We start from the raw sequence: 24,918 nt of genomic DNA on the forward strand, positions 1-24,918 counted from the left end.
AAGATTATTTTATTTTCCAAAAAAGTTTTTTCTCTTAAAAATCACTTTTTATTACTTCTTTATTAAATTACACCCGTAAGTAACTTCCACTGTTTTACTAGTTGTATTTTAAAAATGATACATAATTAAGCTCATTCTTTCGCTTTAATAACGTTTAAAAAACATAAAAATGTTGTTTAAAGAAAATCTTATATTATAAATCAAGCTAGTTATTCTTTAATTTTCCTAACAAAGTTATGACGGCCTTTCCATGAAATTTGAAAGGGTCAAATTATTTTTCAAAGCTTTTCTGAGTTTAAATATTTTGATGAGGACTTAATTTTTACATTTTTAAAAAAAGGTATTTTAGATTACATTTAAATTACTCTAAAAAAATATTTTTATTTAGTGACATTTTAAAATTAATAATTTAAAATAGTTGAAATTTATTTTTTGGATTTTATACTTTTGAATGTATTATAAAATTATCATTTCGAAATATATTAATTTTGAACGTGTAATAAGTACCTTTTAATATATTCAGGTATTTTTTAAACTAAAATATTTTAAAACGTCATTTTTTTATTATCGGAAGAAGTTATCGTTTAATTAAAAATACTATAATTGGGCTAATTCTCTGTAGTTTTCTGTGTTGTATATTCTGAAAATTAGTTTCACAAAATAATTTAGAAAACTATAACAAAACTCAAAATTTAAGGCATCTTTTGTTCAGACTTCCATTTAGCAGGAAGAAGATAGTTACGAATTTTGTTTTCCCGCCACAATGTCACCTTTCCGAGAAAGATCCCTTGCAAACTTTCCGGAGGTCAGAAACCGCTCCCGCGGCTCTTGCGGCTCCGTACACCTCGCCACCACCGCGTGCATAATCGCCAACATCATCTATATGTTCGTGCTCTTCTTCTGCTCCAAGCAACTACATTCTCCCCTCCGCCAGGTTCCTTTCAAGTGCTCATCTTACTCTCCTTCCAAATCTAATCTTACATTCGCACCATTTCGTCACGTCGAAGTTCGATTCATATGCGCAGCGCGCCTTCTCGTTGGATTCCAGCGTGTACCACTCTCCGGAGGAAGCTTTCCGCTTAGACTACGAGCAGATGGAGGAGGAGTTCAAGGTGTTCGTGTATCCGGATGGAGATCCTGAAACGTATTTTCACACGCCAAGGAAACTCACAGGCAAATACGCCAGCGAAGGATACTTCTTCAAGAACATCAGAGAGAGCCGATTTGTCACCGACGATCCGCGCCGAGCTCACCTCTTCTTCCTCCCTATTTCTTGCCACAAAATGCGAGGCAGAGTATGTCTTTTTTTTTTCGATTCGACACTAGTTGAATCAATTATCCGAAACCAATTTATGAGTGAATTCACCAGGCGTTTTCCGAGCGTGATCTTAACCATAGCGATCGGATTGTGTAATAAAATAACTAAATTATTGCCATATTGCAGGTGATAGCTTAATAAGATAAATTTCACCATTGGATTCGATCTGTTTTGAAATGCAAATACCACTAATTTTGACTCCGAAACTGTAAACTCACTTTAAGTAGTCTGTGATGAAACTGCTTAATTGTTGAAGTATTTGAAAATTCATCACTTCAGTTCCTAAAATGTATGAATTTAAGTAAATTTTAGGAACTAATTCGAATTATTTTTAATATTGAAGAATTACCTAACATGATTTATACCACTGCTAAGATTACTTACTTCCATTTAGGAGAGAGGATGATATGAGGAAAATGGTGTTTTAGTCGTTCTCAAATGGTTTAACCATTCAATAATCCAATTTAGTTAAACTTCTTAGTTACATCATTTATAAGTTGATAACTATTCAAAATAATTATTAAGTATTTCAAAACTATCGAGCATTTGTGACTAATGTTTGTAGGGGATTCCTGGAAAAATTTAACAACAATAAGACCTATGTTAAACTTATACAAAAAATTTACCTGCCTCCTACCTAAAACTTAATAGTAGACTTCTTCCTTATATATTCATGTTATCCAATAGATTAATAGGGATATAATGGTATTAATACCTAATAATTTCTTCATGACAAGTTAATTTTGCTTAAAATTTAAATTGTTCATAAATCTGCAATAGATTCTCGAATAGTGTATATGTTTGTGTCTATGACCTTCAAATGTTATACAGTGGTGGTAGCAGCTGCTTATCCTAGTTTCCGATCTGAGTTGTAATGCACAAATAAATTATGCAGGGATTGACTAACGAGCGTATGATCGATGAAGTAAAGAAGTATGTAGAGTACGTAAAATTTAAGTACCCTTACTGGAACAGAACCTTGGGTGCTGATCATTTTTTTGTGACTTGCCACGACATCGGAGTCAAGGCTACTAAAGGAGTTCCACATCTGATGAAAAATTCTATTAGAGTGGTTTGTTCATCACGTTATGACGACGATGATTATATTCCACACAAGGATGTTACCCTACCACAAGTGCAGCTACCATTTTTTCACCCTCCAGGAGGGAATGACTTCAAGAATAGGTTAGCTTCATACTTTATTTTGTTCTATTCTAAATCAGTCCAACAGAATTAGTATCTGAAAAAACTAGAACTCTTTCACTCTCCAGAAACAGAAATTTCATTTCATGACAATGGAAATATTGCAGGAACACACTTGCTTTCTGGGCTGGTCTTTCTGACTCAACATTGAAAGATAATCTAAAAGCTATCTGGGACAATGATACTGAACTAGACATCCAGAATAACAGAATTGATTTTCGATCGACTGGACAAGTAGTATTCATGGAGAGACTTTATAAATCCAAGTTTTGTTTGTGCCCTCAAGGGCCTATCGGCAGCAGTCGTATCTCAGACTCGATCCACTTTGGGTGTGTACCAGGTAAACCATATCTGGCAGCTGAAAATCACAACTTCTTGTGCTCAATATTTTGCTAGTTACCTCCTCGTTATCAACTTGTCTATATCTCTTCGGCAAAGCACATGGACATGACCTTTTGCATCAAGAAAACTGTTCTAGCTCTTGTTAAGAGTCTCCAGACTCGAATAGGGAGCAACCTGCTGTATTACTGGCTACCCAACGGTTTTGCTCTCGAAAACATACTTTTTGCTCATTTGAAACATAGAATAATACTCTTAAGTTACTAATCAACTTAGCCCTATTCCCACTCTTGGCCATGAAAGATGTGAGGATATATTCTTTTATTAAATTTCATTTGCTTCACAAAAGCTGGGAATGTGCAGCTAACCTATTACATAGAAATAGAAGAATAAAGTTTAGCAAAAACTAATAAAGAAAAAAATTGTTAAGGTAAAAAGATCCCTTCTCGAGTGCACCTCACCAGTTACTGAATCATGTCGGTAGCCCCTGCTATTGCATCTGATCTAAGTATCTTTTACCTGGGCATATCATGTAAAGTGGTTGTGGCTGCACATTCCCCTACTATGGTATTTAACCTATTACCTTCTAAGTTTTCACTCCAGCCATTTCTGCAATTCACAATGGAAAATGCTACGTAGCTTACCTCAAACTTTTCGTTTTACTTCACATATAAGCTATGACGTTAGTTGCCATAAATAAAAAATATGCTGTTGATCATCTCCCTTGTTTGTCTTGAAATACTGTTCCCTAATGGAAGCTCTTTCCGGTCTTTCTACAGTTATCATGTCAAACTATTATGACTTGCCTTTTAATGATATTCTGGATTGGAGGAAATTCTCTGTTATACTGAAGGAGACTGACGTTTATCGGCTCAAAGATATTCTCAAAAGCATATCTGCGAAACATTTCATGATATTGAATCAGAACTTAGTAAAGGTACCATCAATTTAAAGTTCAATTTATCAACCTATAAATATTATGCGATTTGACGAGAGATTATGAAGGTAGGATAGTAGTAAAAGAACTGATGTTGTTTATCGTAGGATAAGAAATTGGAAGTTTGACATCTACTTTCTTTTCAGTTACATCATCCTTCCAAATTTCTAAATCAAAGAAAGGAAATGAGACATTGAGTATTGCTCGTCAGAAGATAATAACTCCTATTTTTCCTGTCTCTCTTTTAATTTGTTGCTTTTGTTGTTCAGATCCAAAAGCATTTCAATTGGAATACACCTCCTGTCAGACTAGATGCATTTCATATGGTCATGTATGAACTCTGGCTACGCCGCCACCTGATTAGGTACTGATTTTTTCAATGAATTGACGCAGTGTTATACAAAGCAAGGAATTGTTTCTGTACATAAATGTTGATTCACCACTTCTGATCCCACCTTGGAAAATCTGCAAAACAATTGTAACCACAAAAGTAATTTTTTGCTCAAGAACTTCTCTGTATAAAATACGGGAAGTAACAGAGCCCCTTTTAGTAGAATAATTGTTTAGGTCTGCACGAAACTTCAAAACAGTGGAAGAAATAAAAGGTATTTTGAAATGTGCTTGCGAGAAAGCAAAAGATGCTGGTGCATATACCAAAAGACTGTTTAGGTCTGCATGAAACATTAGTGTACCTTCTTCAGGAGTACTCAAACTTCATTGCAGAATTCTGTGAATTTCTTCCTCTAGCGAGATTGCTTCACTGCAGCAATTGGATTATATTTTACTAAATAGGATAGTTTTTTAACATCTCCAAGAAAAAAATTCAGAGTTCAAATTCCAATCTAATGAAAAGCCATAGACTAACTTCTAATCAACGCTATTTATCTTGTACTATTTTGATATCAAAGAAGCTTTAATTAAAGTATTTCTTTTAAGAAAGTTATAAATTCTCTTAAACAACCATTTCTTATAGAATATGCTACTAAATCCAGTTCTCAGAATTAAACTTTGTACTCTGAAAAGTTTAGATAAAATTCTTAATAATTATTCATAAAAGAAGATAAAATAAATTATAAAGGTATAATGGATCAAGGTTTTGATTGAATTCAAAAATCAATTTACGCAACTCATCCAACATAAAATTTAAAAAATTCCTAAAAGAAGTTAACATGTATAAATTGAATCTAACTATATGAGAAGTTTAATTATTATGTTTTATCTTTCTACTAGTCCTTATAAAGAAGTATGAGTACAAGTGGCTATATATTTATGGAGATAGATAAAGAGTGGAAAGAGATCAAATTACATCTTTCTCACTTCTACCATTTGCTACACCCTACAAATATCTTTCAATTAGATCATGTTTTTCGGATACTCACTGTGAATTGAAAATTATTTTCACATATAATATACATGTAAAATTTTATCAGTATAAAATTATACTGTCTTATCAGTATAAAAATATATACTGTCTTATTTATGTTGAATAAAACCAAAGTGATACATATTTTTGAAATATAATAAAATATGAATTATTCGATCACTTTTGGTATTGTTTAATTTTATAAAACTAAAATCTTATATGAATAATTATAATGATGTAATTGTTATTATAAATATTTGATTTTTGTTTAGTCAAATGTAATTTTCTTATCATCGCTTTCATTTTAGTTTCTTCTAGAACCATTAATTAATATTCGGCATTAGAGCCTCCTCGTCGGGCTTATTAGAAGCAACGGTCTTTTAAGATATTGATTATAGACGATACAACCACTAGTGTCAAAAATTGATGGTCATTGGGTGATGTTTGTGGAAAATTTCCTTGGTTTAAAATAAAAATATTGGATTGTGATAGAAAATGAAATTCCTGTCGTAGCAAGAGGTGTAGCACTTCTATGAGCACAAAAGAAAAATCATCAAGATCATAAGTTGGAGGATCTAAAAGCTAAGAGCTATCTTTTTCAGGTATTGGTCAGAGGCAATCATCAACAAAGACGTGTTAAAAAATATTTGAGACTTTGTTCTGGAGACAATCATTAAAAAAGACACGTTAAAAAATATTTAGAACTCTGCCAGAAATATCAGGTTACAACACAAGCGAAACATGCCCATTTGCAATCATTATAGGAGTTTGAAGTTATTCACATGAAGAAGGGAGAAGTTGTGAATGGGTATTTTGTAGTGAAGAAGACATTGAGGTCAATGACACTGAAGTTTAATTATGTTATGCGTTGCATTGACAATTATGGTTATTAGTGAATCACCCTTGACTGTGTATGGTAGTCCTACAGAATTTACCATAATGTGACTTCAGATCCCTTTGAAGCTTTAATTTAGAATGACGAAAGATTCATCGGCAATCTTTGTGCATAAATCGATATAGTTGAAAAACGTTACTTTGAAACAAGTTTAAAGATTTAATAAATTTAAACTTGAAGGAAAGTATCAGCATCTCAAAATACCGTATCTTCTAAGATCCATTTCCCTATTTCCTTTCTCCTTGAGTCATCATAATTTATTTTCCCAATTAACTAAAATTATAATCAGCATAAAAAGCATACATCATGATTAATATGCATTAAGTTTTCATTTTCTTAAAACGGAGTTCCTTTAAAATATCCGATCTTAACTGTACGAGGAGTTGAAAGAAGACATCTGGTAGTAGACATACTAATCAGATGAAATCTTAAAATGCTGCTTACTGTTGCTTTGGTATGCACTAAAGAATCAAGTAATTGATTGATGTTAAATAGCTACACTACACTACACTACAACGTCACTAACCAAAAATAGTTGGTGACTGTTTTTGAGATTGAATAAATCATACAAGACTGCTGGATATTACAAGATTTGTCATGATGAGCCACTAAGAATAAATGCTCGGAGAAGGCTCTGCGCTGCTTTGGTTTCATCAGGTGAACCAGATATGATAATAATCCTGTCTCTTGTTCCAGGACGAGGTTCATGGACAACCACCTTCGCTCCCGATATCTGATAGGAACAATAAAAATAAACAAATTAACTTCATATGACAAACCAAAATAAGAAAAAGGATTGATAATATTAAAACATAAAATACTATATTTTAAATTCCCTGTTATTTAATATAATTGCAAAGGGATTAGAAAGCTATTAAAGCACCTCATTTATTGAAAATGCAAGAAAAAAGGACCATTTTATCATCTAGTATAAACCTGTCATTCCATCAACCCTGCGCTCAGTCCATTGGTGAAAATATCAAGGGACCAAGTTGATAATGATGAAAGAAAAATCACATGATTTTCGAAAATGACAGACTGAAACAGACATTTTCCTAACAGATAATTTAGAAATTAGAAATCAAATCAAATGTTGATCACAAAGGCAAGTTCATAAGGATGACATGGTAAGTGGTGAACAAGTTAACAAAAAATTAACATATCTAAGGTTATTATTCAAGCTTATGTACCTGTCTCAGACGAGCCAAATTGCTACCATTTTCTCCGTATACAGAATCAATAGTCTCATCAGGAACCACAATTTCTACTGTCGTATTAGTCACAATGGCAGGTTTACTTCCACTGCAGAACACAAAAAGAATAATAAGAAATTAACAGTTGGGGCATTCTATTTTATATGTTCAGCTGTATTTTCATCACTTCTTGTTGCCTACAACTTTACTCCCAAAAGAAAGGATTTCAAATAAGAGAAAATGAACAATAGCACAAGAAAAGCAGTGTCAAAAATATTATATATACAATGGTTTGTCACCAGACTCCAAACATCAATCAAATGATGAATGAACATAGAAGTCACGTAAAATAGAGAAAGGCCATTTCTAATTCTAATACAGGCTTATTACAGAACACCTGGTGCAGGATATGGTAGTTTCTATTGCATGTTCAAATAATAAATTACCTTTCCTAACTTGTGCCAGTGTGAAAGTTATAACTAAATTATACCTAAAAAAAATCAACTTTTTAAGAACATTATTCAGTTTCCATCACATACAGTGTACTTATAATGCATGATACAATGTCACTAAATACAAGAAAAAAAAAAGGCACCCTTGGTACTTATTGCATGTTAGAAAATATTATAAGATGGCAAAATTAAACAAATTCTCGAGAGCGCTACTCGAAAATGTCAAGGGAAGCTCAAGACCCATCCACAGGCATTACATTACATTACAATAATACTAAAATCTTAAAAATTGAGATAACAAGAAACTTTGACGTTAGTTTTTGACCTATATATAGATTTGCTATTTGGAATTAAACAAGTCTAGTTTGTTTAGTAAATCAGCAACCTGACAAGTTCTAAGCCTCCTCTACGAGATGTCAATCCCCAATTAAAATCATTAACTCCTCTTGAATTTATCCCAGTCATTGTCTGCATCAAATTTAAATAAGAAATAGTTAATAAAAATAATAATTTCTTACGGTAAAATTGACAGCACAGAGAGATAGGGAGATGTACCGGTGGCGTCCATAACCCTGGTGAAGAAGGACGATCTAAATTTCTAGCCCACAGCCCTGGTGAAGAAGGTCGGTCTAAATTTCTAGACCACAGCCCTGGTGAAGAAGGACGGTCTAAATTTCTAGACCAAAAGCCTGGGGAAGAAGGACGATCTAAACTTCTAGAAAGAGCAGGATGATCAATGCCATGAGAAAAAGTATGTCTACTAAGACTATGGGAAGTGGCTGCGGGTAGTTGGCTTCCAAGAGGAACAACATCCTGCAGTCTCCCATAGGGGCTGTTATCAACACGTAGAGAAGAAAGGCTCCTTGTTCCAGCACTATTCTGAGTGCTGGCAAAAAGATTATCTCGCAGTCTACCGGTTGCATTATATAAAGCATCTTGCACACTTGAAAAGTCGCCTGATATCTGAGGGAAGAAGACAATACAAATGGTATAACTTATAAACACCTAAAACATTATTATCATGCCTAAACCAAATATAGCGAAATACATATCATAGGAGTTTTAGGCAAACATATAAATGCTTTGGGAAACAAGATTCATCTCTGGTAAATTCTAATCAATGCAAGGAAAAACTATAGATACACACTTAAGGGTGATAAATATTTCAGAATGAATGAGGAAAGAACAGATGCATATAATTTAAAATATTCAAATATCACATAATTAAGGTCGAAGAGTTTTGTCGAAAAAGGTGACTATCATCACAAAAGTAGCCCGATGAAGGGTGAGAAATTATATTTAAGTTAGAAGCGTAACAATTTATTGGTGTTGCCAGATACACAGAATCACATTCATTATAAAAAATTAAAGATAGAAAGTCTTCTTCAGCATATTTTAATTGTAAAAGGAAATAAAGAAAAGGGTCTAATCTCCAAACCTGTACAACTTGATCATTATCTGATGCACATTTTGGCACCTGATCAGTCCCAATTATTCTTATGCTAGCACCAGTAGCCTTCCGCATTTCTGATATTATTACTCCACCTTTTCCTAACAAACAACCAACTTGGCTTGACGGGACTACAAGACGAGCAGTAACAATTGACCTGTTACTTAATCCAGAGTCTAGCCCATTCTCAAAACCAGATTCAATGGACCTGGAGTAAACAAGCACAGTAGCCTTTTGTGCTGGGGAATATCTTGACTCAGGATTCTGTATAAATTGAAGCCACAATCAATAAGTGCATAAAAAAAACAGCGATAATAATAATACACTCAGAACTGAAAGACACAAAATAAGTAAAAATGGAAAGATTATATTTATCAGACCTCGGAAGCAGTAATCGTAATTATTCGATCCTCACACCCATCTACTGAAGGACCAATACTTATTGTAGCCCCAGTCTCACTCTGAAGAGCTCTAACAATATTGCCTCCCTTTCCAATAACTCCTCCAACTCTATCATTTGAACAAAGTATTCTAAAGGTGATTTCCTGCTGAAGTGCCTTTGGTTCCAGGGAGGAAACTCTGTTAACTTCCGCTGGCAATGAGTGAAATCTGGTGCCATAGCTGTTAGAGTAACTGGACAAAGTAGACAGCGCAGGGCTCCTCAGGGGAAGACGATCTATAGTCTCATGTGGTACTGCAGTAACTGCAGTTAAAGTCTCACGAGGAAGTGCATCTGTGGCTTCATACTGAACCATTTCATAAGGATTGCTTCCCTTTATCTTTGTTCTATCAACAGGAGGACAATCTTGAAGACGTTGGGAGACCGCAACAAGTGCCTTCTTTACCGATGAGACTCTGCCTTCTATCTGTCACAGTACACAACCAAAAGATATTATCTCAGCATAAGAAAATTTTCACACCATAAACAATTTGAAGCCTATTAACCCATAATACACGAAAAACTAACCCCACTACAATAAACTAACAACTCATATCGACCAGCTCCATATGAAACACTTTACCCCAAAAGTTCGAATGAACACTAAAATCTTGATCCTGAAATCTTAAAGAACACACGCTTAACCCTGAAACCCCGGTTCCTGCCTAAACAGAAAAACTAATTCACTACAATAAACTAACAAACCATATCCAGCAGCTCCGCATGAAACCCTTAATCCTAAAAACTGAAATGATACTGCACAACGAAGTAACAGAACAAACACTAGCAGTGGTAATGGAATGCCTCAGTGGTGTTAACCTAAAAGTTCAAGTGATAAATCCAAAAATCATGAAGAGCAAGAAGTAAAACTACCTCAATGATTTCATCCGAAGAGGAGGCACAAAGCGGCAAATCATCAGTTAAAACCCTAATTTTACATCCAGTGTTCTTCTTGATCCTCTCCACCACTCTCCCACCCTTGCCGATGACGGAGCCGGCTTGCGCCGCGTCAGCCACAAGCCGGCAAGACATCATCATGTCGCCGACGTCGACACCCTCCGTTTCCGCTGCCACATCGAGGATCCTATCGAACACCAACAACAGCGCTTCCTGCGCCTTCGAAACCTCAACGGCCTCATCCTTTCTCAGCAGAACCTTGCCGCTGACGGCAGCGTCAGCAATGACCAGGATGATACGGTCCGGCGACTCCGGCGACGCGTCCTCGATTCGGATCTTGGCGCCGGTCGATTGCTGGAGTTTTTTTATGATGGAACCGGACTTGCCGATAACGCCACCGATTCGGGAGGCGTTGCAGAGAAGGCGGAAAGAGGCGTGCCCGGGCGGCACGGAAAGCGGAGGCGGCGGAGGCCTGGACGACCTGGAGCGCTTGGAGGGCCCATTTGGAGGAAACGGGTTCGGGTCGGGTGCGGAACGCTTTGCTGGCGGAGAATGAAAGGTGCTTCCCATAGTTCTCTTCTTCCTCTCTACGAATAAAATAAAAAATTCGGCAAACTTTCGAAAGTAAGAGTTGCAGAAAGAGGGAGCAGATGAGAGGGCTCTGCACTCTGACGCTAAAATGCGCAGAGGGAGAAACACCGTGCGCACCGCGCCTAGGGTTTCTCAACGCGCGCAAACAGAGGCTTTGCTTTGCCACTTCTTTTCTTTTATATATATATATATATATATATTAACATATATATCTCAGCCTCCGTGAGACGACGTTGACGACTTGATGGAGTGGCGTCACTACGTAGCGTCACGACCAAAAACTTTTATATATATATATATTCAGTTTTATTAAATATTTATTTTTCGTGTGTCATTTATAGCAATTTTTTTTTATCATAGAAGTATATGTTTGGATTAAAGTTTAGAGAATTTAAAAGTACTTCGGTATCTCAAATATTTTTTTTCGTTAGATTTTTTGGAATTAACTGTTAATTCACAAAAACATTTTTCTTAAAAGTATGGTTTTTCATATATGTCTATTATGTTTAGTGTTGTCAAAATAGACGGTAATACGCAAATTAATCTGGTTTACTAAGAATTTGAATTGGGTTGGATTTGAAAAAAAAAGTATAATTTTTTTATGCGGACTAATTTTTAACCCGGTTCATCGGATTGAACTCATGGTAAATTGGGTTGGCTCACCAAACAATCTAATTTAATTTAATTATTTATTATTTTGTGTTTTATTAGTTAACATTTTTTTTATTATATTATAGATGGTGATAAAGAAGAAGATGTTTTAATAGAGAAAAGTATTATAGATTTATATATTAAGATTCTAATATTATAAATGGATAAGTGATACGAAAATTATCAATATTAAAAACTTATATGTTTGTCTTTTGTACATGTTTCTGGATTATGCATGGATTGTATGATATTTTTTTTAATTGTCTTTGGGGTTTAACATCATTATAGTGTCATGTTTGTTTAGATTTGAAATAAATAATAATAATTCTTTTATTTAAAAAAAATTATAATTAAATGACTCAACCCATTTAACCCACTAATCCGGTGGATCGAGTCGAGTTCGAATTTTTAAGCTTGTGAATAAGTGAGCCGGGTTGGGTTGGGTTTGCTCACTAAGTGACCAACTCGCAGTGAGCCAGACCGGATCGAACTAGGTTACCCATTTTGATAACTCTACTTGTGTTCTTTTTATTTAGTTTTAAAATGTTTTTAAGTGTGATATCCTTTTATTTATATATCTTTTTAATCATTAATTATTTTATGCACAAATTTAATGGTCATTTAATAACATTTGACATTTAAATCACAAGAGAAAATTTATCTATAAAGTTATTGTTTATAATTTACATCATTCTAGAACTCATATTAATTTTTTAACATCATTAAAAGATTAAGACATTGTGTAGAATGATTAAAAAGAAAAAATATTGTATAGAAAGAGAAAACGAAGAAATTAACTATAAAGAGAAAAAGTACATTTAAGATATAAATATGTTTTTCAATCAAAGATCTATGTTTTTCAATCAAAGATCTATACTAATATCAAACCTCACACGAAATTTTTTACCTGGATCACTCTGAAGGTAGTGATATGTAATCATTTTAAGAACATTTGTAAATGTCGAAATAGAAAATTTTGTTTGTGACAATCAATATTAATGTTAATGGTAGTCCTAAGAACACCACGACAAATTTCAAATTTCTTGTCTAGGTCATGAATCTCAAAGTGTAACAACTTTTTGCATACTTGATGAGAATTGTGAACCTTAATAATTATTTAGAAATAGCATTAATAACTTATAACATTATTTCAAATTTTGTTTATTGTGACAAATTTATTTTTAAGTATCATTTTGAAAAGGATAGATTTTAATTTGTAAAATTATATATATATATATATATTAAATATATTATATATATAAAAGATAATAAACAAAGACACTTAAAGAGGTTTTAAAATATATCTTAAAGAAAAAACACACAATATTTTTTTTATTTAGATATGCTTGTTATTATTGATGATATTATCATTGAATTTAGTAAAGAGTCAAATTATTATGTTTGAATTGAAATTACATTAAATTAAATGATGTTTAAAACTTCGTAACTTTAGAGCTGTCAAAACGGATTACAATCCACGGGCTAATCCGGTCCATCACGGGTTTGAACCAAGTTGGATTTGAAAAAATTGTATCTTTTTTATGCGGATCAGATTTCAACCCTGCTCATGCGGGTTGAACCTGTGGTGGGCCGGGTTGACCCACCGACCTACCTAATTTTATTTTATTAAAATTTAATTTTAATTTTATAAAAAAATATTTATTATTTTGTTTTTACTTGAAAAAATTATTTAAGTTTCTTATTTTCAAAATTAAATTTAGATTTGAATTATAGAAAGTTTGTAATTTTTTTATTTTAAAAAATTATAATTAAGTGAGTCAGTGAATCAACTTGTTTATCCACCAACTCGTGGTAGGTCGGACCGGGTTTGAATTTTTCTGACTTGCTAATAAATGAGCTGGGTTGAATTGGTTCACTAAGTGACCAACCCGTGGTGGGTCGAACTAGATCGGGTCAGATAACTCGTTTTGACAATTCTAATATTTTGTATAAAGACAACGGTTGTCCGTATAGATGAATGTATAGTTAAGTATTATTGAAGGGACACATGCAAAAGTCATGTTTTAAAGAAAAAAAAAAAGTGATTACTTGTTGGTTGGTATTAAGGCATGAGAATCATGCAAACTTATTATGTAATAATAAAAAAGAGAAATTGTATAGGATTAGATCATCATGAATAAATGTGAATAGTAAAACATTTAGGATGTTTTCTGAAACAAACATTTAGGATGTTTGTGTTTTCAATGCTAATTATTTCTGTCATAATGGAAGAGAATTCCTCTTCGATGTTTCTTTTAAGGAATGGAAATTAAATGCGTGGAATGTTTGTACAGAAATGTTAAGTAAACTATTAGCAAGGAAGTTCATGAAAGAAGATAGTTACCAATCTGAATCATCCATGTACCTATATTTCTTATCTCTATTTCCTTGGGTTAACATGAAAAGTTAGTACAAACTAATTCACTTAAATTTCTTGTGAGTTTCATATTTGTTATTTAGCTCACTAGATAAGGTTAAAATAATTTATTTTTCTTAAACTAAATGCACACAAATGTACAACAAAATAAAATAAGGAATAATATTAGACCAAACAGGTAAAATTGTTCTGGACTGGAATCTTACATTTTGACCTAGTCTATGAGATTTAACTTAATTATTTTTTTTAAAGCTCGAAAGAGTTTGATAATGTATCTTCAAAAATTTTTAAAATATATGTAACCTCTTCCATTAAGATATGATTAATTTTTAAAAAATAGAAAAGTGATTCTTTGACCTAGTTGCTTTTATAATTTTAAGATATATAATTATTTTTTAATGAAATATTATGATTTTATAAATATATAAATATTTGAATTAATTAAATTAATTATAAATTAAATAATTTTGCTTATAAATATTTAATATTTATTTTAAATTATTTTAATGAATTAATAATACTTAAGACTATCTAAAATATATTTTAAAATTTTCATATCATTTTAGAGAGAATAAATTTCGAAATCCGATGTTTTTTCTTTTCAATTTTCATATTCCATACAATATTTTTTATAGTAATAATTTTTATATGTTTTTCATTTATCAACATTAAACACACATTTTATTAGTTTCACTTGTTATTAAATTTCTTAATTTTCCAGTACAAATCAAAATAACAAATACAACACAAATGTTAACTTTAATACATGATAATAAGATTATAAATGAGTAATAAAAATAATAAATAATACAGTTATTATTATTATTATGATAATGTTGATAGTCATAATTAATTAATTGGAATCTAATATATTATCACACTAAACATATGTTAACACATGACATCAAATAAATAAAACCCAATTAGTTTTTATCAAATTTCATTAATCAGAAGTCAAATCTGGAATTTGGAATTCAGGATGAAACCTTTGAAATGTAGGTTGAAACACCCATTTCATGAGAAACTTTATTTAAAAAGGAAATGGTTTGAAGAGTTTGCTTATGCTTGGGTGAAATAAGATAACTATTATTAGGAATTAGTGTGGCATGAAGGTTCGAATTTTTAGATCCCTAAATCAAGACAGAAGAAAATTATAGGTAAAATTAGTTGTTTGGATTAAAATATATTAGCTAATCTAGCTTACAAAAAATGGAATTGGATTAAAGTTCTTGTTTGGAATTATAGATGAATTATTCGTTGATAAAAAGAAAGCCTAAAAACCAAATTTTTAAAATTTTAATTACAGTTTACGTAAATTATCCTTTGTCATTTATAGTTTAGGAATGGAATTTACCAGTACCTCAATGACTACAAAGAAACCTCTAACTGTATACATTTTCTGTATTAGGATATATTTTTTATTTCTTTCTTTTTTTCAGGATTTCCTTGCACTTTTTTTTTTGTTTTATTTTATTTTAGTTTTTATTATCTTTGTCCTGTTTAAGTTATTGACAGTCTATGCGTGGAACAGTATATTTAATAATCTTGAACTGTTTTATTATATTGGTAATCTATCATTATATCTCTATTCCAATAGAAATGCTGATAAACAATAGAAATGCTGGTGTTTACTAGAGAAAACAAATGAAAAGGAATGAATAATATAAAGCCAAGACGAATCACAAAGATCTTCATTCCATCTTTTTGTCTACCAAAGAGACAATACTTTACTTATTCCCGATCATGATTTTCCTACCCCAGAAGAAAAGTCCTTTTATAAATAAAAAGGACTTTTTGCTCCACCCTAGAAGATAATCACATAATAGTAAATTTTACCATTCCAACAATACAATTTCTTGTTGAGAAAGGAAAATTAAATATATAAATTTTCTGAGCAGTAGATTAATACCATATTTTCATTACTAAATGCTTTATTAAATCTTAAAGGTGCCTTTCTGAGCAGAAGATTAATACCATATCTTCATTACTAAATGCTTTATTAAATCTTAAAGGTGGGCAACTTACCCAGAATCAATAGAAAGTATTTACAAGTTGACATTATGTAGAAGTAGAAAAAAAAAAATCCTATCCTTGAAGGTTCAACCGACTGAACAATGCCAAAAAAGGTTGTTCAGGGACCCAGTACACAAATCCAACAACAGGCCCTTGTTTGAGGAACTGCAAATCAAATATACAAGTTTCAATCACAGACATTAAGGATGAGTTCTAACCGGAGTTAAAATAGCAGGATAAAGCAATTAGACAAAATTGAACAAGAACCTTTCCGTCTAGTATCACAAGTTCACCGTCAACCCATCTAGGATTTTGAAATTTTGGGTCCGCAAGCCTCCCCTGACCTTCATAGCGTGCAAGCTGTGATGCCAAAGATGTCAGAATATTAAGCAAAACAATTATAATAATTTTTTCACTCTGAACTAGTGATGAAAAGATTAGGAAAAGGATAGAGAAAACACTGGTAACAACTATTGGGGTACCAAGTGAAAATGCACTGCCTACCAATCCAAACTCTTTGGGAATTATTTTACTGAGAGGAAGTCGATGCCTCTTTCCAACTTTTGCTCGAAATGCTACCTAAGAAGATAAAGAAACATGAAACTTTGACAGAAGTAGCACAAAAAAGTGAACACAGATTAATACAGCAACAAAGAAATGATTAGGCCAATACAACATTGATTAGCTAATTCCCAGAGGAAAAACTTCTAAAAGAATAAATTCAATACTTAATCCCGACACTGATTTAAGCTCGATGAGACACCCAACTTACAGCAATAAACTCCAGAAAAAATCCCCGCAATAGATTGAGAGCCACAAAATGGCTAGCGTACCTTGTTACAAATTAAATTACAGTAATGTTGTTTGATTCTATGTTCAACCACTACAACCCATGTGACCTAAGTCATCAATTCACCATGCAACTGAATGAAAATGTGCAAAGGTATCAAAATTTAAAAATATTTACATGGCATATGCAACTCGAGTTTGTCTCGATATATTGATTTTTAAGTATCTAATTACCTAAATAAACATATTAATTGAATTAGCAATACATTTTGTTTATTTATTTAGAAAAATGTTGAATAATATTAAAATTATGTAACTTTTTATTTGAATAGCTTTTATTTGTAATTACTACTGTGAAATGTCAAACAAGGTATATTTGAATAGTTTTCATTTGTTAATTAACTGGAGTTTCACACGTTTCAGTATTCAGAGTCAGACTGATACCGTGCAAGTCTGTCTCCACAGTCAGACTAGCACACTCTTTTTTGATCTGAAAAGTATTAAACATGTCAATTTGCAGGATAGAGGTTAATGCCTCGTCCTACTTCCAAGAATCTGAAAACCTATATATGTAAAGATAAAATACATGAAATTGCAATTTCTTCAAGAATAATTTAAACAAATCAAAGCAAGACTTGCAGCTCTTCTCCGACTCAGATACAATACAACATTCCTTTTTCCAAAAAAAAAAAGAGAGGGTAGTGGGGTCTAAGATTGCTACAAAGAAACCAATATAATAAAATAGTCAAGGATAGAGGCAAAAAAATTTTACGTTTATTAAATCTATCCAATAAATTTAGAGTATTACCTGGCCTGCTGGTACATAAGGATCCCCAGTCAGTTTCAAGGCTTCCACATACTGATAAAATTCAAGATTGGAAGACTCTTTATTCTCACCATCTTCTTGCCAATGACCATATCTATATCTCAGTTGAATTACTTCAGATGAGTAAAGCCCATGTGCACTAATGTATAGACCTGATGAAAGTGAAAATATTTAATATTCAGTATACACTCAGATTAAAATCTTACACTGAGCAGGCAATCTCAGCACCTCAAAAATACTAAATTAACAAGTTCTCTAAAATATCACCATTCAAAGGATCTAAAGAAGTTGGTATTTCAATGCGACTGAACATAGTTGAACCAAACAATTCACGGTTTTGAGGCCGGCTAAGATTAAGTCTTACTAAGTCTTCCACATCTTTGAGAACCTAAAAGATTGAAGCAAAACACTATCACATAAGCAATTTTTCAGCTAGACTCAACAAATTCGACAAACTTTGCAAACACTACAATTTGCAGGTTTATATTTTACTCAGAATAAGATCATATCAATCATCAGATAGTAAACATTAACCTACCTTTGGGGGTATTTTCCCCTTTCCAATGAACTTAGAAAGATTATACATAATACTATCACCTCTATCTTGGCCTTGAATTTTTGTTGATTTATCTGGTGAACATTTCCCTTTGCCATGACCAACCTGTTCATGGACTAATTCTTTTATGGTAAACGAAAATGAATCTTGTCCGGATGTCTTCAGCTTTGCAGGAACTCGAAGCAATTCTCTTGTAGGAAAACTGCTGGAATGTTTCTGGACAAGACCACCAATGGCAGGCTTGACTGCAAATTTATTTTGTTCATCATGTTCAAAAGCTTCCAGACTAGATCTTAATTCATTCTCATCATGAGTTTCAGACTCAACATCTTTCAGTTCTCGAGTTTCTGTTTCATTGTCCTTGTTAGAATGTACTTCATCTTCATCTTCATCCCCTTCTTCCTCAGTTATCTGCTCAATCACCTCAGATATTATATCCTTGTCTACTTTGTCTGGAGTTGTAAACTTCAAAACCTTCTTTACACCAGGGATCGTATCCTTCAGGATATTCTGACATCCAGGCATTCCATCAGTTGGATCAGAGCTATCATTCCTATCATCAACAACCTCCGGATCTTCAGGACTCCCAACAAATAGCTCACTTTTATCTTCTGGTGACTCCACAGAACTTGTTCTCTCAGCAGCATCCAAAGCTTTAGTGGATTTTGTTGGGGGACTATAGGAACTTCCTCTCTGCTTTAAATACACAGCCTGAAAAGCATAAGAATGTATAAGACCAAAGGTACTATTGAGTTTGCAACAAAATACGAATTAAATCCAAATCAAACCATGCATTGGTTCAGGCAATTCTTAAATAAACACTTGTCACTTGGTTAGGTTTCTGAAATTTGTAAACTTTGATGCATGGTTGAGTTAAATTTTGATCCTCAAGCAAATCAAGCTGGAACATGACCAATATAGGCCACACCTAGAAATATAAGTTGCCTAAGTTTTCACTCTTAACTTGAATTAGTAATACTATAGCAAAAATCCTACATATGTGTGTAACCCACTCTTAATTTGCCATGAAAAACAATTTTTTTAAATTTGGTGAAATTTGCCATTTGAAAATTAAGAGTCAAGCAATATGAACCTCAAAATGAACTAGCATGCTTGTTTGGCCAAAGTCAGTATATTTTTTAAACTAAAACCCAATGCAAAGAGAATCGTGTTATTTTAAATCCAACACATTGGTTGCTATTCTAGACTGTTATTAATTTATAGAAATACAAATATTTGTGTAAAAGATTTCATGAACAATTCAGATAGTATGGACTGTGAAGTGAACGAAGTTTTTGGGTCATAAGCAATATATTCCATTGTTGCATATAATCCCTGATTCCTCTATCACAATGCTTATGATAAAAAATAATTTACCAACAAAATTATTGAAAGAAACTTTTATAACAGCCTACAGAATATAATTGTAAGCACACTCATCCATACTCAGCTACAAAAATGTTCAGTGAACAACAACAATCCATTTTGAGTGCAATTAGTTTGGCAAATAAAATAAGGTAATTGAACTCAAATTTTTTAGAGGAATGCCAATTGCTTATGTTCTAATGAATGATTCCAGGAAAAGTAACAAAAAATTAAGGGATTAGTTTAGAAGAGATACCTGTGACTTAAATTCACCATTCTTATTCTTTATAAGAAAAAATTCAAATAGAGGAACACCAACAGCAGAAGTAGCAAGTTGCCTGAAAAATTACAGTGAAGGTCAACATCAAGTTATGAAAAAGAAATTATCTTATACAACAGAATAGAACTTTCTGTTATAGAATAGGCAACACAAGAAAACCTTGGTAAACGTATCTCTGGCTTGGGAACAATTTTTTTTTTTGGGGGAACACTCAAATGGTTGGTGAGTAACCACTTATTGACATAACTGATTGAATATTGTACCTAATTTAGAAAATTTTACTAAGATTTCCTTCTTTAAAAATTTGCCATAGTAAATTAACACCATAAGATATGGACAAGGAGCACACCAAGCACTCAGGGTATGAACTTATGGAACATGAAATTCATAAAAAAATTATATCTCTATCATCTAGAATATTGTTGTCTACCTTTAAAGTATTTCATTCAATCTTTGCTAACTTTCTCAACCTAGTTCAAGGCATCACCATTATGACAAAGATGACAAAAAAAGACCACACTCATAGATGCTCACAAGTAAAACTTGCTATGGATTATATTTGGTTAGTTTGACGGGTATTTGCAGGCAAAGTAAATGAATTAATTACTTCTTTAGTCATCAAGAGGCAGGGCTGCTAGTAACGTACCTGTGTAGTGGTTGCCCACAATTTAAAACTACTTAGATACCCCCCAATAATACAAAGTACGTTACCCTCTAATTGTTTCAAGAACCGAAAGCCAGTTTAGAGATACCCCATTATATGATTGTGAGGTTAAACCCCGGTCATCAAGTTGATCAAAGGTCAGCAACAAAGGACAAAAATATATTATAAATTTACCGACACTACTAAAAGGCACAAGTTCATAAAGTGGAAGTTGAAGTCAAATTCAAATCAACTTAACGCTGTCACAATTATGTTGTACGGAAATATGATTTCTATCTTAGACTTATAACCAAATTACTCCATTAGAATCTTCTGTGTTGTTTATATGTAAGTGCAAACCAATTGTACACTTCAAGACTAGGCTCGTCTGTCTTCTCCATTTACTCTGCCCCTGTCACACTATCATGCAAGAAGTTTTGTTAACAGGCTGGTAGAGAAAGATGTTTAATTTCAAACCACTCTTTTACTTTCTAGTGAATTAAACTTACAAGTGCGTAAGCAAATAAGCCCAAATCAGTAGTCCGTTATACACTATAATTCAATTCCACCTCTATTTAATTGGGATTTCCAACGCATATAAAAATATTGAAGTTCTAGCATACATATCTAAATTCTAAGGTAGCATCTCTTTCCCCAAAATTAATTTTTCCCTTTCATGAAAGAACCATAAGAAATAGAAAATACCCAGGACTATAACTCCTTGCCACGTATCTTCCATGCTCTGGAGTTATGCGAATAATTAGACCGTGTGGACCATTAGTGTCTTCCGAGATTCCAGCCCACCAACCCACCTGCAATAGCCATAACATATTGATGTCAAAGTATATCGTACTGCTAAGATACCAAGTCTAGAGATGTTACAGTATCACAGTTATATTTGGATGCTTTGAAGAGAATAACGTAAAGAGTAGTTCAGACCATTAAGGAATGCAGGGAGAGATTGAACCCTCTCCTATATTTTCCATCTTCTCTCCCTCCACTGTAAGCCGAACACGAGTCCCATTGGCACTAGGGAAACCCTCATCAAGTACCAATCACTCTGGAAGATAGGTATTCACGAAAAAAATTGGAGAGTTTTGGATAATTGAAAAAAGAGATTAACGGGATGTACCATTTTCAAATCCACCATACCAGGCCACCAAAAAGTAAGGGAGAGGGGAGACATACAATGGTTATGGTTCCCATCATTTCCCATTTCAATTTATTGCTTAAAATATCCCAAACAATGGGTTTCAAACTTTTTCCTACACCATTGTATCAATTCAAACATAATCAATAGGTGAAGAGCACATGTTCCAAAATAAGAGCACGTTACAGGCTGGTAAGAAAAACAAAAAGTGCCACACCAAGAACTTATTCCATTCTACAAAAATGAAGTATATGGTCCACCTCCTTAGATTTAACTAAACTAAAACAGTTCAAATCACGAGTATGAGCTATAAATAAAATAGCAAGGAGAGTATCACCTTGAGCTATAAATAAAATAGCAAGGAGAGTCTCACCTTGATAGCGCATACAATTTTCCAACCTATGTGATAGCAACTTAAATACAGCTACAATTATTACAGATTCTAGGATCATTCTTTGACGTTGCATTTCAGATTCCTTTCCATAAAATATATACAAAGACATTCTTGAAATGAGAACTCACAAGTCCGATGCCAGCTTCATCTCTTAAGAAAGCTGCATCACTGTACCGCTCTTCCTCTATGGCCCTCTGAAATATACGGAAGGAAAATAAAGAAAGTCCAATGGAATGCAAAGAGAAAGCAGAATAAATAAAAAGCAATAGGACCGAAAATTCATACATTTAGATTAGATATGACCGTTCCAACAGTGTCATTGGTAGCTACAGCTGCAATGGCCACCTTAAGCGCAGCCGCATCATCATAATCCTCAAATTTCACAGCATCACCGAAGCGAGACTGTTTCGTTGAGCACAAAAACATGTCATCCTCATTTATTAGCAGCATCAGTAAAAGTTCAAACAAACAAATTCCTATAAATAATCTCTTTGGTCCTGAAAGTGTCATGTTTGGTCTAAAATTAAAGAAGTCTTTGAATGTTTCATTTTGATATTTGAAAGAGTAAGGAAGTTTCAAATAAATCCTTGAAATTTCTGACTATTTCAGAGACTTCTCTTTCAAACTCTAAATATCTGCTAGTATTGACAAATTGCACCTTTTAGAGGCTTAATTTATTTTATTCGTTTGAAGACTAATGTCCTGTCATATTCTTTCTTTCGTCAAAAATAGCCTTTTACCCGGAGATTGGCAGTAAAAATCCGTACAAGGTAGAATAATAGTGAGTGTGTACCTTGAGAACGTGCAGGAGACTTTCCTGTTCATCAATCTCGTGGAAATGGTGACGCCATTGTTCCCAATCCCATTCGGCGTCTTCCATGGAGGCAGAACAGCGCAGAGAATTGATGTAGGAATTGAATTTGTTGAGGGAATTGGAGACCGCGTGGGATATGGAAGGAAGTGGAAGCAAGCGTGTAGATAATGAGGAGGGAAAAGAGGAACACAATTTGGTGTTTGGAAAGTTGAAATGCGTTGTTGTTGGAGACGATGTTGATGTTATGGAAGCCATGGATGGATGTGTGAGTGTGCTGTGTGCTGTGTGCTGAGTGAGCGAAGTGTGACTATGAGAGGAAACGAAGGAATATAAGGCTGTGAAGGTCACGCTATGGCCGGGAACAGTTGGTTTTGCAGCAAGGGATAAGAACCAACTTCGGTTACATTGTTCCGTGATGTGTCATCACCTTAACTTGGTCAGAGACTAAAGCGGCGTGAATCTAGTTCTTAAAAGTGGGAAATTTATAAAAAATAAATATATAAAACGAACTTTTAATTTGGTTATAACTATAATGTTATGTATAGGTGACTGATGTCATATTAAATTTAATTTTTAATGTGATTTTGATTTCTATAAAAGTTTTTATTTTTTTTGTTAACTTCGTTATAACAATATTGTTACTTTTAATTATACTTTTTTAATCACTTTATTAATTATTTATCTCGATACTAGATTCACAACCTAAAAATACTTAATAGATCAAACATATATATGCAAGATATGCTTTTATATATTATAAAAACAGGTTTAAAAAGTAATAATTTTATTTAGGCATAAGATTTAATTTGAAAATTTATATGACATGATTATCATAGTATTAAATTTAGTTAGTAACTATTATTATATAATCAAACATAGTCACTCAATAGGTATAATAAATAGTAAGGTTGTTACAGTAAGTTAATCTAAGGGTTGGTTATTAGTAATTGAATTAAAAATGAAAGTATGGATTATTATTTTGTGTTTTTATCATTTTATTGAGTCTTTAAAATATCTTATGTTTGTATATTAAAAAAATAATATTTTTTTTAGAATAAAAATCAATGTATAATTATATATTTTGAAGACACAACATAAAAATAAAAATAAAAAAATTAAGAAAGAATCTAAATTACTAAAAGTAAATACGTTCCTTCTCCAACTATTACAAAATTTTATAAATCAATTTAACCTATTACAAATGGACTCACTCAACTTCTGTTGACCTATTTTTTTTAGCCATCACTATTATTAAAATAAATTAAAATATTTGATAAATAAAGTAATTAATTAAACATCAAAATTATTTACATATTATTAAAAAATTAAAATTTAAAAAAATATCAAATTATCAATTTTGAATTCAATAATTATTAATAAAAAATTATGAAAAAGGTAAAAAATAATAAAGAGTTGTTATTGATGTATTATGAGTTAACAAATCATAATATATTTTAACATTTAAAAAAAACAATCACATTTAACCGTTATGATAATTGAGGATGACTCATCAGTTAAAACTCATTTTGATACTTATAATAAATAATACCCATTCATATTTATAGAAAAATAATATCATAAAAAAATAATTCAAAATTAACATGTTTAAAATAGTAAGTATTTAAATATTGAATACGATGAATTTAATATGAAAATGAACTAGACAAACAAAAATTGAGGAGATTAAAAAGGTCGTGTATAAAAATTATTCTAGATCTTAATAAGCGAATTGATTTTTTGAGTGAACTACGGTAACATTTAAATATTCTTCTTAAATTTTCGCAAACCTTATACGTTTAATTAACTGTTTACATTTTCCAAAATTATGTTGAAATATTTTCAAATATTTAGCTTCATGTTGAATATTGTTCTAAAATTAATCTTAGAGTAAATTTATGTTGGATAAAAAGGAAAATATTTTTTTTAACAATAATTTATGTAACAGCTTCTGATTGTTACGTTTAAAATATAAGAATTAATAAA

At 32.3% G+C, this 24,918-nt stretch overlaps 3 protein-coding genes across 3 annotated transcripts; 1 reads left to right on the top strand and 2 right to left on the bottom strand.

Moving 5' to 3' along the window:
* The first annotated feature begins 730 nt into the window (after positions 1–730).
* On the top strand, positions 731–4,418 carry LOC124831137 (putative glycosyltransferase At5g03795). The gene is made up of 6 exons (XM_047305039.2): positions 731–934; positions 1,026–1,295; positions 2,214–2,503; positions 2,629–2,861; positions 3,640–3,797; positions 4,067–4,418. The coding sequence occupies exons 1-6, from the start codon at positions 764–766 to the stop codon at positions 4,166–4,168; spliced, it is 1,224 nt and encodes a 407-aa protein (XP_047160995.1). The 5' UTR covers positions 731–763; the 3' UTR covers positions 4,169–4,418.
* Positions 4,419–6,359: 1,941 nt separating this feature from the next.
* On the bottom strand, positions 6,360–11,250 carry LOC124831138 (KH domain-containing protein HEN4-like). The gene is made up of 7 exons (XM_047305040.2): positions 10,463–11,250; positions 9,531–10,016; positions 9,139–9,414; positions 8,256–8,663; positions 8,086–8,168; positions 7,246–7,357; positions 6,360–6,788 (listed from the first exon to the last, which is right to left on the bottom strand). The coding sequence occupies exons 1-7, from the start codon at positions 11,054–11,056 to the stop codon at positions 6,651–6,653; spliced, it is 2,097 nt and encodes a 698-aa protein (XP_047160996.2). The 5' UTR covers positions 11,057–11,250; the 3' UTR covers positions 6,360–6,650.
* Positions 11,251–16,085: 4,835 nt separating this feature from the next.
* On the bottom strand, positions 16,086–23,375 carry LOC124831139 (protein EXECUTER 1, chloroplastic-like). Its single transcript, XM_047305041.2, has 11 exons — positions 22,915–23,375; positions 22,407–22,523; positions 22,250–22,315; positions 21,283–21,389; positions 19,911–19,992; positions 18,272–19,000; positions 18,001–18,121; positions 17,716–17,885; positions 16,623–16,697; positions 16,386–16,478; positions 16,086–16,283 (listed from the first exon to the last, which is right to left on the bottom strand). Exons 1-11 carry the CDS (start codon positions 23,188–23,190, stop codon positions 16,191–16,193), a joined length of 1,929 nt encoding a protein of 642 aa, XP_047160997.1. The 5' UTR covers positions 23,191–23,375; the 3' UTR covers positions 16,086–16,190.
* Between the last annotated feature and the right edge of the window lie 1,543 nt (positions 23,376–24,918).

The sequence above is a fragment of the Vigna umbellata genome, chromosome 5, assembly GCF_029865625.1.
Source record: "Vigna umbellata cultivar VRB3 chromosome 5, Vumbellata_1.0, whole genome shotgun sequence".
Lineage (NCBI taxonomy): Eukaryota > Viridiplantae > Streptophyta > Magnoliopsida > Fabales > Fabaceae > Vigna > Vigna umbellata.